The sequence below is a fragment of the Mugil cephalus genome, chromosome 8 (assembly GCF_022458985.1).
Source record: "Mugil cephalus isolate CIBA_MC_2020 chromosome 8, CIBA_Mcephalus_1.1, whole genome shotgun sequence".
Taxonomy (NCBI): domain Eukaryota; kingdom Metazoa; phylum Chordata; class Actinopteri; order Mugiliformes; family Mugilidae; genus Mugil; species Mugil cephalus.
In genome coordinates, this window is record NC_061777.1 from 6,755,418 (window position 1) to 6,770,963 (window position 15,546).

Genomic DNA, 15,546 nt, shown 5'->3' on the forward strand with positions numbered 1-15,546 from the left:
CAAATTTTGACCGGATTTCTAGATGTTTTGACCTGAAAACCCTCAAATCTAAAAACACTGAGACCAAGTAGCTCCACCATCATGAAGGGAAAGTCTTTTTTATTTGTTTTGGGGCAGTTTTCTACAGTAGTAGATGAGGAAAGAGGTAGAGTTCTTTTTCCATCATGCACACAATACAATGCTGAGAATAAAGTCGAAACATAATGTCGAGAATAAATAGAGACATAAATTAGAGAGAATGTGAAGTTACAAAACAGATTTGTACATGCATCTAAAAAAGCAACGAAATATACAATATATGACACAAACAAGACAAACATTGCACTGTACGTAAATGTGATGCATGTGTGGAAGATTAACAAAGTTACTGACGACTGATGTAGAAGAAGATGGCGTCTACACACAAGTCATTTACGTACCACTTGTGTGCGTCCGTAAGCCGCCACAGCAGCGGCCGCCACTGCGCTCATCTGCGGTGAGATGTTGTGCAGGCCGGTGTAGGCTGCTCCGGCTCCGCTCAGCTCTCCGTTCATACCCGGGTGAGGAACCATTCCAAAGGGCCCGGGGTACGAGCAGGGCACCGCGAGCGGCGTACGAAGACCAGGAGCTACGGCGGATACACGCAGGACACGGATATTTGATTCTGATATCTGTTCCTACTCCTCAATGTGTGTGAATATTTGTTGAAGGGTGTAACAACAGGCGAAACAATACTTTATGATTTATTGAAAACAATGAGCATTGTAGTGGATTACACGGTTTTTAAACGTAGGTTCCTGAAACTATGTAGCTGATGCATGCGGACACACACCTAGGGTCTCAACTCCTAGCGGTTTACTGGGTGCAGGCCTCAGGCCCGGGGTGGAGGCACTGCTGGGCGTGGGGGCTTCAGAGCGGGATGTGGGTGTGCTGGACTTGGACACGGGAGTCGTGGACTTCTCGTTCTACGACACAGAGCAAACTCATCTTGACAAATGTCTACGTACAGGTGAGTTTAGAGCACACGTCCATTTCTAGAATTAATATTGCATTAATTCTAACTGCCTACCTTTTCTACATATTCTCATTGCTCTTTCTCCTGAACACTGCTACACTTTGAGTAGGAGCTGCTGTAACGAAAAGCAATTCTGATTCTAAAAGTGATGCACTTATATGAGATCTGGACTTTGTAACCTTTAACAATAAACCTCAGTTCTTTTATACAACGCTTTCTTACCATTTTTACACCTTCTCAAACGCCTGAAAATGAAAACCTACACTAAGAAGTAAAGAAACAGGACATCAGAAGGCTGTGATTTGACTCACTCACCAAGTTAATTTCTTTGGACTTGGATGAAGGTGTGCTGCTGGAAGAGGCGATGGACGAGGGGCTCAACGGCGCGTCTTTCTTCAACAGGCGACTTTTGTCCACTCCGTTCTCCCGAGGAGAGTGGGCGGGGCTTCCTCGCGGGGACGCCGGATCCTGTGATGGGTGAGGACGGGGGAAGACAAGAGAGGAAGCTGGATGTAGTTTTTTTTTTGTTGTTTTTGTTGTCTGAACAGGTAAAAACACAGCAGAGGGCACCGCGGTGAACTGTTCGTACCTCATTAGAGACATCCACCACCAAGTTGTCATCACTCTTCTCTCCATCACTTTCCTGGGAAGGACACAAAGAAGCGACATATTTGATGTTTTTTTGGGAAAGATTTATGCGCTAACCAGATTAGTCTTAACTAATGATGCTTGGATGAAAACATGTATGTTCACACTGCTGCAAAAAAACACCCCATTCAACATGTTATTAAATTAATATATAAAAAACACCATGAAACAAGACATTTACTGTTTTTAATCGTGTCAGTTATTTATAGTCACCAGTTGTCAAAATCACCATAGAGCACAAAATACTGGATTTGAATCTGTGTCTCTGTGTGTATCTATTGCTAGCTAGCTGTGCAAAAAAAAGGCTTAAGCAATATTAAAATTAGGACCTTTGCAACTCTAAAATGGCAAATGTTTGAGCTAAAGGCTGTGTGATCACGAGAGAACTAAATAATTTATCTACCCCGTTTTCCTAATCTTCCCTTAAAGAATAATAGTTCTAATAATCATTCTCCTCTCCGGCACAGAAAAGGTTAACGTTAACATTTTCACTCACGTAGCGCGCAGAGGTCAACTCCTTATCATCTGTCTTCTGCTTCTTGCTGTCGGAGGAATAATCGCTTGAACTCCGGTGCTTCTCTCCGGTCCGAAAACTGGCCGACGGAGACACAGACGAGCTCTGGAAGGAAAAAAAAAAGAAACAACAAGCAGATGCTCACCAGAGGCTGTTTGAAAGTGCGTCATCTATCTGTGTGTGTGTGTGTGTGTGTGTTGTGTGCATCTAAATACGGTGCCTCCAGATTTTTATCTCCATGTGTCTACTGGCGCTTTGAAGCGGCTTTGGTGATAGATCAAATGACATGTTCAGGAAAACTTGTCGGGAAGTTTGTTTTGATACGCTGCCCTATTTACTTCCCTCGTAATGGGTGCAAAACGCTTCAGCGTGGACCCAGTTAATGTGTAAAGGACACAGTCTGAGGACGTGAAGAGCACTGGAGGCTGTCAGAGGAAAAAACTAGCTGTTCAAGAAAATGATAAGCTCCGGACATATTACTTATATCACCCACCTTAAAAAAAAAAAGTGTGAAAGACAAAATGTAAGATATTGTAATAGTCTTTCGAATGTGTCGAGAAGATTTCTGCTCTCAGACAAATTGGGGGGAAATCTGCCACTAAGTTCCTCCGCAAACAGGAAGGCGAACGAACAGTGCGCCGACAGCACCGTGATCCACTCCACGGCGAGACTTCCTCATCGCTTCAAAAGCCGCTCCGCTTGTCAAAAGCGTTCTTTTTTTTTTCCACCATATCACGCGGCGGCACCAAAACAACGCTGCTTCCCTGACAGTTTGACTACGGCGCCGTGGCATTAGGGGGGAGCGCGCCCATTGATGTCTCTCGTTCTTAATCAAATATGGCATCCTTTAAATACCATTACTGAGGGATTAATCTTCTTTGAGAAGCAAAGATCAAAATAAGGTCAGCTAAACATTTCCCCCTCTTGCTCCGCCTGTCTCTGCTGATCTCTCCCTCTCATTGGGAGGCACTCCTTACCCAGCAGACGATGGACAGAGGGGAAGAAAAATAAAGCAGGACCTTTAGCTCGACCTTTCCACTAACTCACGCTTGTAACCTTTCCGCTGCCCTTTGGCGTGCTGCAAGTGTTGATGACAAAGATTCTGCGGGAGGGGGGTGGATGGGGGGAGTGACGCTCGCCCACCGTGTGTGAGGTTGTGGAGCACTTGTACCTGTTTACATTTTAGTACTCCGTATGTGCAAATAATGCCGGGGGTGTCGGCGCGCGCGTACGGGCGCGTGTGACTCGAGCGGAGCGGAGCAAGCCGGGGCCCGTCGCTCTCCCCTCGCCCTCTTTCCAGACTGATTAGATTAATTAGGCCGCAAATTAGCTCCTTCGAAAACATCAAAGCGAATTAATTTTGCGGCGCAGACAAATGAAGGCGCCGCCGGCAGTACAAGGGCTGTGATTGTGAAGGAACTCCGCGGCGGCGCTGAGTGAAAGTATTCGTTTTCATTCCCATCGTAATTATATTTGCCTCCCATTACAAATTGATCCTGCAAGTCCTGATAATAATATCTGTAACATCCAGTCTTTTATTTGTTTTTGTTTTTTTCTGCCACTAGTAATCAGGCATGGGGATCCACAAGACAGCTAATGGCCAAGATTTTTGTTTAGAAAGAGGATATGACGGATGACTGCAACCGCTCTGTGAAGGGGTCCCACAGAACCGTGACAAATAAATAAATTGCAGTGTATGATCCAACACTTCCTTATAAGGAAGGTAGAGCAGAGTATTAACTAAATTAAAACACAAGTCTGGAGAAAGTGTGGGCGGGACTACGATAACGTGGCTCCACTCTTGAACCACAGTGTGCAGACTCTAGCTTCAAATTTGCATTATGGCGTCATGTGTACATGAAAAACAGTGTAGAGAAAGTGGGGATGCATTGTTCATATTTATATACAGTCTATGCTTTGCATACGTTCCAGGCAGCTTCCCAGTTCAACCACCGTCAGACTCGCAGGCCACAGAGCAGCTCCGAACAAACTGAAGGCTTTTTTCAAGAGTACCTGGGTGGTGATAATGAAGGACTTTGATTGTCTTTCTTCTCCTCTTTTCTCCCTGTTTTGTTCTTCTAAAAAAGAAAAATTGGCTTTTGGTTTGATTAACAAGCGCGCACATGCGCCCACACAATCAGATTACCCTTAAACTCTTATCAGAGAAAATCAGGCCCCAAAAAAACAACGCGTCATCATCATCAAATCCACACACAAGTTATTTCTGCACGAACAGAAAATCTTCTGAAAGTCATTTGGTTCAACACGATTTGCTTCTCATTCTGCAGTCCACACAGCGTGGAAGGCCAGACTCTACACTGCACTGAGAGCTTTTAGCATCAATAGAGAGAAGCAGAATTTATCAAATTTTAAATGGAAAAAAAAAGTAAGTTTGAGCAGATATGTGTTTGTTCAAAGAGGCGATTAGTTGTAAAGTGCAAAGAGTGCGACTTTTGTGAAGACGGAAACTTTTTAAGGTGATTTCTGTCGACGCATGTTTCAAATATGGAGAAAAGAACAACCCAGAGGCATCAAATCAAGAGCGCTGATGAAACAGCAATTAGAATCATTTTATAAGTGTACTCAATACCAGTCAGAGAAAAGGAGTAGTCCTTGAACACACCACGACTGCATAACTGTAAGTGTGCAGACACGCACGCACACACACACATGCGTGTGTGTGCACCGCTTACACCCACACACCTTTATCGGTGTGTGAGGTGCTAACGCCAAGGACATTAAGGCACAGATGTTCATGCAATTCACACACACTGTACTCTGTGGACTGTTGCCAAGGCAACAGTGGACCACTGACAAGGGGCTTTTTTGGTTTCATGAAGTGACTGTTGGCCGCCATGTCAAAGAGCAGCTCCGTGTGTGCACGCATGTGTGTGTGTGTGTGTGTGTGTGTGTGTGTGTGTGTGTGTGATCTCACAGAGCGCTAATGAAAGGCATTCATCATTTTGGCTTCTCCGTCTTTATCACTGATTCCTGACAATCTCACACACGCACGTGCACACACACACACACATGCAATGTTAATCGCTCCCATCATGGTGGTGCCTGCACCTCTGTGTGTGTGTGTGTGTGTGTGAAGAAGGAGGACGCACAACATGGAGAGGGGGGCAGCAGGAGATAACATATTAAAACATTCCTCCCGTTCCCACCTACTTCAAAACACCCGAGAACACACACACACACACACACACACACACACACACATATACAGCAGCCTGCTGAACTCACACGTGTGTGTGTGTGTGTGCATGTGTGTGTGTAAGCTCAGGCTGCTGGTATAAAGAAATGCTAATCTGCTCATTGAGTATTCAACAAACCAAATGTTTGCCTTGGGAGAAAAGCTTTGCTTAAGGGACTAATTACAACAAGCACTGGATGTAACGACGATCTGATGCGATGCCTCTTTCTGCTCCCTCCTTCCTTTGCCCACCAGAGCGGGTTTTTACTTACAGCCAGTGTTGTCTTCCTTCTTAAGTTGTTATCATTTCTACATTTTTTTGTTAGCAGAGTAAAAGTTAGCTAGAAGATCAGAAGCTTCTACTTATTGATTAGAACTAATGATCCCACCACTTAGATCAGTGTGATCGGCTACGTTCAACGTTATTAAATTCACGTTGTTCGACACAGTTTTAAAGCTGGAACGAAGCTGCCGTGCTAAAACTCATTCTAGCCATTTAAATGTTAGATAATATGAAATAAAAGACGAAAGAAAGAAGCCATTGCTTCCCAGTCAATGTCATAAAAGTCAATGCATCAAATAACTTCTCTGTCCTTTCGTTATTTTTCTGATGCTGAATGGGCGAAAATGAAGCAACAGCTACTTCAAACTTGTCTTTTTGCAAAAGGAATAAAGGAAAGACTTACCTTGACTGAGTCTCTGTCTGAGGAGGCGGAGACAGAAACAGAGGACCAGTTAAAGCATGTTCATACACTCACACACACAATATACATATAACACACTGATGAAGAATCAAGATGAATTTGTATCATCGCTGATGGATCTTGCCCAACGACACTTAGACACATGGGTTATAGAAGAAAGACATTACACCATCAACCTGACTTATTCTACTTCCTGCCCAGAATGGTTGTACGACGCCTTTAGAGGATGTGACGTCACTTGAGCCAGCGTTTGTTGGGGCTGAACTCAACAACATAAAACTGGCCTGTCTGAAGCCTGATAGAGGTTGGAAACGCAGCGGTAGCTTAGCCACTGCTAGCAACACACACAGTTACATTGTATTAAGCGCCAGGTGTTAACAAGGAAGAAGAATGAGCAGAATAAAAAGACAATTCTGTGGTGGTGCTGCTGCATCCGTTTGGATTTTTTTTTTTCTCGCCGTCGGACAAGAGTGAAAGTGCATCTGAGTCTTGATAAAGACCTTATTAAAACAAACAAAATCACATGTAGGACCATAACAGCAATTTAGAGAAAGACTGAAAGAAAGTCAAAGGTTATCCTTCCATCTATTGGGGCCATAGAGAATAAATTCCAGTTATTATTATTATTATTAGTTTACTGAACTGAGATAATGCACATTAACCAACATTGATGTCATTAATCAACAGTTACTGAACATTACAGAAGTCATGTGTTCATTGGTACCTAGGCTGATTGGTAATTAAGTGTCAATACTTTAAGAACTGCTACTCTTTTTTTTTTTATCTATTTGAACTCACAAGTCTAATGATGGCAGGAAACAGAGCTTGACACGTTGCTCTGTCAGCTAAGTTAATTAAAGTTACACAACGAAGAAATAACCAACAATGGGGAAGTTACTTAATTCGTGGCTGACGCAAGACTAGACATTACCTAGTTTAGTTTTTTGATTTAGTACAAATTATGTCACAAATCTGTGCAAGGTGGGAACGAAGCCTCTGCAGGCTTGTACAGAGTTCAACACGTAGCTACACAAAATACATGCTACATGCAGACTAAACAAAAAAAAACTACATGTGATTCCAAAAGACAGAGAAGCAATGAAAATAAAGTTACTCATATCACTAACAGGAAGAAAAAAATCATGAAAATCTATCAAAAAAGGATGGGTGAGGGTTCAAGTAGATAACAGATATTTTTTCAGATGCTTTTTAAGAGCAGTACGAGAGGACACAGATCTGAGAGGTGGATTTAATTCATTCCATAGCTTACGACTCTCAAGGTAATATTAAAATGCTGTCTTGATGAGCGTGTGCGTGGTAAGAGTCCACCGTTGTCACATCTGAGGTAGAAATAAGTAAATTCTGAAGATGGTGTCTGGAAAACCTTGTTTCTCATATAAAAAACGTGAATAAACATCCCTGATATACATTCACTTTGTGAATTGCCATTGTCTTGCTTTATTTTCGCCTCTTCCTCTTTCTTTTTCTTCACCTTTTCACTCACACAGAGACGACTTTATTTTAGAAACTTGCCACTCATGTCAGTCTTTGCGTGTTCTCTATCAGCCTGGGGTCCCAAGCATTTCGTTTTAAACACTGACAATAAGAATATATATTTAAAACGCTGCTGGATTAATAAATAAAGATCAAAGCTACATTTGGAAACGAGTCAAAATGTTCGCAATAGTTTTTAAAAAGTCTACAAAAGATGAACAGGGACCACATTGGGTCTAGGGAGGGACAGTACTGCCTCCTCGTTGACCGCCCTCCTAATGCTGGTGAGTATTAGCAGTTAGCAGCTGTTAGCTTTACTGCAGCTACAGGCCAAGGTTAACTGCTCTACTACACTGTAAAACCCTCATAGCGACGCTGCAACACAGTAATTAAGTGCTGGCAGTTTCTATCAAGCACAAACAAACACACACACACATACAGTCTTCATACAGTAATTAAATGCTTGAGCTCAAAGTCAGTCCAGAGAAGAATTAGCGGCGCCCCGTGTGTACAAGTGAAAAGAGGCATCGCGGCGAATGTGTATTGCACCCTATTAGGCCAATTAAAGCAGCATAATGACAAATCAGTTTTTAATTGTTTTAGCTGCTGTTCATTCAGAGCACTAACAATTAAGCATCAGCCGGCACAAGTGGTGATGTAATTCATAATGCCGGCTAAATGTTCTAGACATGGAAAATTGGTTCGGGATCATTAACTTAACATGAGACTCAAGCTTCCGCGTTTGTGTCCATTAAACTTGTTCGGCGCCTACTCATGGGTGAAACAAAGCAACACGCGCGACAGCAACTCGTATTAACTTTGTAACAAGATTGTGCATTTGAGAACGTCTCGGATAGATAAATAGTAAAACGATTTCAGCAGTTTATTTGGATCACTTATAGACTAAATGACGCGTCTTAGTTTGGATCATTTCTAGATTTAACTGAAACAGATGAAATTAAATGAATAATTGTAAAAACTGCTGTACATATATAGTTGTTTGAGATATGGAGACACAAACACGCAAACGGAGCGGGCCTCACCTCTCGCGTGTTCGCTGTTGTTATCGTGGTGCTTCCTCTCGTCTTTGAGTGGCAGCTGGTGGCTCAGGGCAGAGGACAGAGCCAGCAGGCTGGCAGTACTGGCGCCGGGGGGCAGGGGGGGCTGGAGGCCCGCCGGGTGGGGCGTGAGAGGGACGGGGATGGCGTGGCCGTGGGAGAGGTGCTGAGCCTGGAGCTGCTGCTGCTGAAGCCAAACAGATACAGAGACGCAGATAAAGACTCGGAAAGGCGGGCGGGATGAAGACGAGGATATTAGGAGCACAACATGGAGGCTCGTCACGAGGAATTAGAAAGCAGAAAGCAATCCACAGGTCTTTTTTGGAATTGCTGCAATGAGATAATCTGTTCTTTAGCTGTAAAACTCCCGTCTATTGTGAGCCTTTAGAAATGAACCTGAATGCACAGGAACCTCATTCATCTTTCTTGCTGCAGATTCATTCAGTGTGCATGTCCTTCAGTTTAGCTGCGCGGCCCCTCACAATTTACGATTTTACAATCATTTTCTCCCTCTCACTGTGCATTTGTGTGTGCGTGTGTGCGCGTGCAATACACCCACTCCTATGATGGCGTTGAGTTCAGCCATGGTGACCTGCTTGGCCCTCTCCACCGCCTGCACCACCTGCTGCTGATGCTGAGAAACAGACAGAGAAATAATGGGAGAACGTGAGCTACTGGAAACACGTCGGAGACAAGTGCATTTCATAAAAATTATGACATTTAGGGACAAACAGAAGGAGCTGTTATTGCTACAATGTCATTGTGAAGCACGTTGCAAAGAACATTCAAATCTATCCGGCTCCAAACTTGTCATGCATTTATATATTTGCCCGTTGCCCGTTTTTTATTGCTGGCATAAGAAAACAGTTATGTTTCAGTTTGGTGTCAATCGAGAATATTCCACCAATTAACAAACCTTTACGTTAATCCCGTTAATTCTGATCACACTTCAGCAAGAATCGATTCGTGCAGCTGCAAGAACTTCCAACGCGCAGAAAGAAAAAGAAGCAGAGAGGACACCAAGAGAGGCAGCAGACAGCTACCGGGGCAAAGTCATTCAAAGGGTACAGCGAGAGAGCAAGACAGATCCAGACAGCGAGAGAGTGCGGCAAGATTCATCCAGGAGTGCAAAAAAAAAAAAAAAAAACATCAAAGTGTGCCAGAGATGAAAGAGCTTATCAGGTGTGGAAATGAACCTGACCACCGAGTTCAGCTACACTTCTGTAAGCTGAGTCTAACCCGCCTGAACGTGACTCACACACGAAAAAAATCATCCCCGATCACAATCGCTTCAGACCAGCTCTTATACCATTATTATGAACAATTTTTATTACAGGCCTGGGACGGACAATACATAATAATTTACTCTCAGCTCGGGCAGGTGCTCATGATTTCATTGTACGTCGTCATCGGCTGTTGGCGGCACCACGGTTAAAAGCATAAAAGGCTTCTTCCAGACTGTGTTTGATAGATGTAACAAAGTGCAGAAGGCTGGGGAGGTGGAACAGTTGTGCCAATCCCAGTAAAGTCTTCAGAAAATCATCTTGTACTGTGGATGATTTCTAACATTAAACTGCTACGGTGAAAGAAATAAAAGTCTTGATTCTAGTGCGTTAGATAATTCAAAAATGAAGCACACTGTAAAATCGATAAATTAGTTTGCCCTCGTCTTAACTTCACATTAGCTGAACTTAAAATGTTTAGTACTGATGAATGATGATGATGATGATGACTTGAATGTGATTATGTAAAATATACTTTATACCTCTGTATAGAGGGTATGCACGTGATGTCACAGCAAGCAAAGTCTCCGTGGATATGGCCACTGAGAGGCAAAAAGTGAAAGATGAGCATGGAGATTAGCCACATTAGCTTGAATCATAGGCGTTAATAGCCTCTCAATTATAACATTAATTGTAAAAAAAAATGTGAAGAGCTGTTGTGTTATTGACTGAACCAACAGATTTCAGAAACAGTCAGAGATTTATTTTTTACAGATATCGGCCAAAGAAAAGAGAAGTGAATGGATCGCTACATTAGAAGAAACAACTGGAGTCCAGGCACAGAAACCTGGTGTTGTGGTTCTCATTTAGTGTCAGCTAATATTAATTTATGCTGTATTTTTTTGATGAAGTCATATCTTAAGTTACTTCTTAAGTTACGTTCTGGAGGGCTGTCAGATACGCCACAGTAATGTATGGCTAAAGTTACTTCTCAGTAAAGCTCTTAGCGTTAGCATCTTTTATTTAGCTACATTTATCATAACTGAAATGATCTAAAACTAACTCAAACTAACTGAAATTGAGGCTAATCCACTTTTCCACATCCATACGAGTTTGTATGAATCATTGTCGAGTCCAGTTGTCCTTAATTTGATGTGATAATCCACATTTTCCCCTGTCTTCTTGTATTTACTGCTACATCTCACTGTGGTTTTGCATACCCTCTATAAGAATTAAGCAAACTGTCTAATATCAGACCTCTCTTAAATAACAGCTGTTAAGAGACAATCTTGTGCAAATTAACATGAATCTCTCTCGAGCAAAAATGAAAATAAGAACAGTCGTTCTGATATCTCCCTGTGCTTCCTCTATCTCCCAGTGAGAAGGTCAGAGTTCAAGTCCGACTTGGGCCTTTTTGGTTGGAGCTTGCATGCTCCCCATTGGGCTAATTGGTGATCCTTAAAAGAAAATCATGTTAACTGAATAAAATACAATTGTAACTGAAAGTATTAGTGTAGAACTCAACATTTTAAGTTCTTATTTACAACAAAATCAAGTTATCTGAACACGACATAATTAGTTGGCAGAATTATATGCACTTTTTTGAGTCCGCCTTTAAAACTTAAAATTTTTTTGCAGACAGTTGCCTTAAATTTTGGAGTTTTGGTGGAATTTTTTCATTTCAATAGTGTATGAACGTCTGAGAAAGCTGTAAAGAAGGTCGCGACAAGAGGTGTTTACAAGCTCCTGTAATCCTGCATCTGATGGAGGCGCATGGGTTTGATCTGTTGCAACCTGCAGAGTTTCACTGCCAAAAGACCACACAGTCCAACATTATAATAATAATAATAAAAAAAAAGGAAAATCATAACACGATCAGAAAGGTGGGTCGATGACTGAACTCTTCCCCTGTAAGTAAAAGCACGAATGTTAAAATCAAGCGCGCCCTCCAATCAATGCAAAAAGTTAACGATTATCATATTTAATCAGACAAAAATTAACAAAAACATTGAATCAGAGAAGCTAAATTATGGTGGATTTAAGGCTGCTGAATTTAAAATACAGAGGTTTAACACTGCCACTGATAAGCCATTCTAATCCAATACACTTCTTGTTAAATTCAACAATCCTCCTCAGCTGTCACCTTGGCGTGGGGGAGGAGGCGCGAGGGGAGAGAGGACACCGCGAGCAAGAGGGAAATTCGTGAGGCAGAAGAAGCGGGACGGTAAATATGGCTCGAGCCGAACTCCGAAAAGGAGAGACGGCCGCGGAAGGATCCGAGAGAGCAAAGGCAACAGCGAAGAAGACGCTCTAACACAAAGAGGACGCGCTGCAAGCCGCGTTGATAGCTTGACACGCTGTTCTGTCTCCTGCATTAAGTGGGTGTAAGGTGGGTGGATGAAATATTTAAATTTTACATTGCTAATATTTGCAGAGCTACCAGCCATGTTTAGAATTACCGTGGTTACCATGGTTGACATTAGCTTCAAATTTTGGTATACCTGATGTTTGGCTAACGTTAGACTAAGAGCACCTGGTTTAGGACGAAATAACAAGTGAAGGAAATTCACCGGAAATATGTTCAGGAAATAGAGGTGGGGCAGCTGCAAACTCTCGTGGCACAGATATAAGAAATGACAACTTAGTGCAACACCTTTCTCAATACCAAGTACGCAAACTTCATATTTGGACGTGACAAGTTCAGGTCAGAAACACAGACCAGAGGACGTAGGACAGGGGGTAATTCTATAACAGGAACAGTTGCATACTGGGATACCTGACTGACTCAAATCCACACAAGTTACACCCCAACGCATCCTCAATTAAACGGGTAGATGCGTTGTTTTAGATCGGGACAGTGATGATGTTTCCCAACTCCACAATTACCCAGGTAGAGAAAAGAGCACATATTAATAAATCCGCTTTGTTTCTCAACTGCCTCTGTTTACTTAAAAGGTTAAAAAAAAAAAAAAAGTAAGCTCGGAGAAGAAGAAGGCCTCAAGTAATTGTAACAGATTCTAACAGAATCAGCAGTTTTCAGTCTTTTCTATTAATAACAATAACTGTTAGTCAGAGTCTTAAATACAAGAGTCAGTAAAGAGGCAGGAATAAAACAAAACAAATAAAAACACAATATGAACTTTCCTGAAGAAAATGTTGAAATGATTCTGGCACTAGGAATCAAGAGTATTTTATTGTCAATATATGAACACAACGAAACAGTGCAGAGACCCGCCCCCCATGCATATATACACAGGCATTTAAATAACACAAAAAAAACAGCCTTAGAGAAAAAATGTACAAAAGAAAATAATGTAATGTAATAATAATGTAATAATGTAGTGCAACTTAGTGCATGTCCAGTCTCACTTTTCCAAACAACACACACAAGCAACGTACTCTGACTTGACGTTAAGCCAAACGTCTGAAAATAAGCCTGTAATAAAAGACTCCAATCAATCATATATCATCCTCTACTGAATAAGAGTGAACACAGAAGCTGCATAAATGTTGCCAGGACTAAAAGAGCCGCAAACGTCTACTCATTGACATTCACATTCATGATGGAGTAGCGGCTTATGCGCGGTTTATACCTCTGCATCAGTTTGTTACGACGTAGCTACGACAACAGCCCAGATTCTACGAGGATACGCAGACCCTAACGCTGCAGCACGATGTCCAGAAAAGTAACTGCACTGCAAAAAACAGTGTTACTAGAAAGAAACAAAATACTCTTATATACAATCAAATCATCTTGTATTAAGAAAACAAATCTGCCAATGTTTCCTGCTTCCTGATCTCCATCTATTTTCGATTGTTTTGTATCAATAAAGACGTAACACATCGAGGAAAGGTTAACTACGGAGACACAAACATTTGTGCCTCCTGGCAAAATGTCAGCAAAAGTTTCAGTCGCCATCTTTGCAAGTAAGGCAGGAAGTAGAAACAAAAATTAACCCGACTGGCAAAAAAAGCCACAGCGCCCACTGGTGTTTGTGAGGTGTTTTCTTACAGCGACACTGACGAGCGCACAAGTGTAACTGGCTCGGCATAGGTTACACCGTCTACGTCCAATTAATCAGCCAAGCACACACCAAAAATAAACAAATAAATAAAATGTCACCTCTCAGAATAAGTCCCACATTTGTGTCTTATTTGTGTCATGCGACATTTTTTGAAATCATTTTTTAACCTAAACAACAAATACAAAGTAATCTCATTACAGCCAGCGACGCTACTGAAAACTCAACAAAACACAACAGTGTCAGAAAGTGACAAAAATAAAAAACAAAGAGCCCTCATATGCACGCACAGCCGATGCGATTTGCCGCACAATAACATTTACGAGAGTGTGTTACATTTCACATGCGCACACAGCGCATCAAAACAAAGCGGCTTCCTCTCCCTGCCTCCCCTCTCTGCGGGCCTCAGGGCTGTGTAGCAGCACCACAGCCTAATGCCATTATTCCTAATCCACCTTAAACCCTCCTAATCCGTGGCTAATCTGGAGGAGAGCTTTTGGAGTCCACACTCACTCTTTCCTGCTGTTCCCACCCCTCAACACACACACACACACAGACACACACAGACACAGAGACACACACAGTTAACTCCTCTGAGGATGGATTTATCAGCACAGCACACACACCTAAAAGGTTTTTGTAACAAACACACTGTACGAGACACGCTCCTCGCACCCACTACTCTGTGTGTGTGCGTTTATAATGTTTTCTAACACAAAAGTACTTCCTCTCACACACACACACACACACACACACACACACACACACACACACACACACACACTCAGCCGCTGGCTCCTGCATATGTTAGTGGGAGACATTTGATAAGTTCAGAGCATATCTGCCTAAACTGAGCAGGGAGGATTAGCGCGGGATAATCTGTGTGTGCATGTGTGTGCGTGTGTGTGCGTGTTTGTGTGTGTGTGTGTGTGTGTGTGTGTGTGTGCGCGCATGTCCACATCTTTTGCCTCAAAATCCACCACACACTTCCACCTCCTTCTATGCATTCTATCTGTCTTCTTTCCTCCCTCCCCCTCTCCCTCTTAACTCACAGTGACAGGCATTTTTTTTTTTTTTTTTTTTTTGAGTCTTACCTCTTGAGAGAGGAAGGGGATGACTTGGGCGCAGATTGCGTTCAGCCGCTTGACGATCTCCGCCTGCAAGACAGAGAGGTGGGTGCAGAGAACACAATCATCCTGAAAATTCGCCAGCAGACAAGAAGGCGGTGTCCTCTTCACACCACCTTCCACCGCTGACATCAGGCTCAGGTTATATATAAGCGATAGCCCACATAGCTGCCGTCCGCATGGCCGCTACGTACGCTTCTGTGCGGGTTCGGAGCTTGTGCACGTGCTGTTTGAGAACCTATATTATCTGGTGGGCTTTTCCTTTGAAAGGTTTTGGCTCACAGGAAGCTGTGAACTTCAGTTAAGCTTTGCAAAACCAGAATAATGCGAGAAAAAAGAGACACCCACGGCGTTTTAAGAGATCCACCAGCAATGTCACTGAAGCAGAACTTGCATCATTGCACTACACATTGCATGATCCAAAAAAGAAGGCATACACTGATCAGGCATAACATTATGACCACCTTCCTAATATTGTGTAGGTGGTGCAAAACATTTGTGTGTGTCATTGCTTTGGGGTGGGGGTCTGGTCTAGGTTGGTGCATGTCTGAGTAACATCCACATTA

At 42.6% G+C, this 15,546-nt stretch overlaps 1 protein-coding gene across 5 annotated transcripts in view; it reads right to left on the bottom strand.

The window, feature by feature from the left end:
* The window catches only part of LOC125012751 (transducin-like enhancer protein 4), a 36,356-nt gene that overhangs the window by 7,027 nt on the left and 13,783 nt on the right, over positions 1 to 15,546 (bottom strand). For 2 of the 5 annotated variants that reach the window (XM_047592873.1, XM_047592871.1), the window contains exons 5-13: positions 14,948 to 15,010; positions 9,168 to 9,242; positions 8,594 to 8,795; positions 6,039 to 6,055; positions 2,139 to 2,261; positions 1,584 to 1,637; positions 1,310 to 1,462; positions 812 to 944; positions 420 to 607 (exon numbers count right to left, since the gene is read on the bottom strand). In XM_047592873.1, coding sequence (XP_047448829.1) covers positions 420 to 607; positions 812 to 944; positions 1,310 to 1,462; positions 1,584 to 1,637; positions 2,139 to 2,261; positions 6,039 to 6,055; positions 8,594 to 8,795; positions 9,168 to 9,242; positions 14,948 to 15,010 — 1,008 coding nt within the window. The remainder of the gene's footprint in view (positions 1 to 419; positions 608 to 811; positions 945 to 1,309; positions 1,463 to 1,583; positions 1,638 to 2,138; positions 2,262 to 6,038; positions 6,056 to 8,593; positions 8,796 to 9,167; positions 9,243 to 14,947; positions 15,011 to 15,546) is intronic. The other 3 variants (XM_047592872.1, XM_047592875.1, XM_047592874.1) reach the window with 3 other exon arrangements.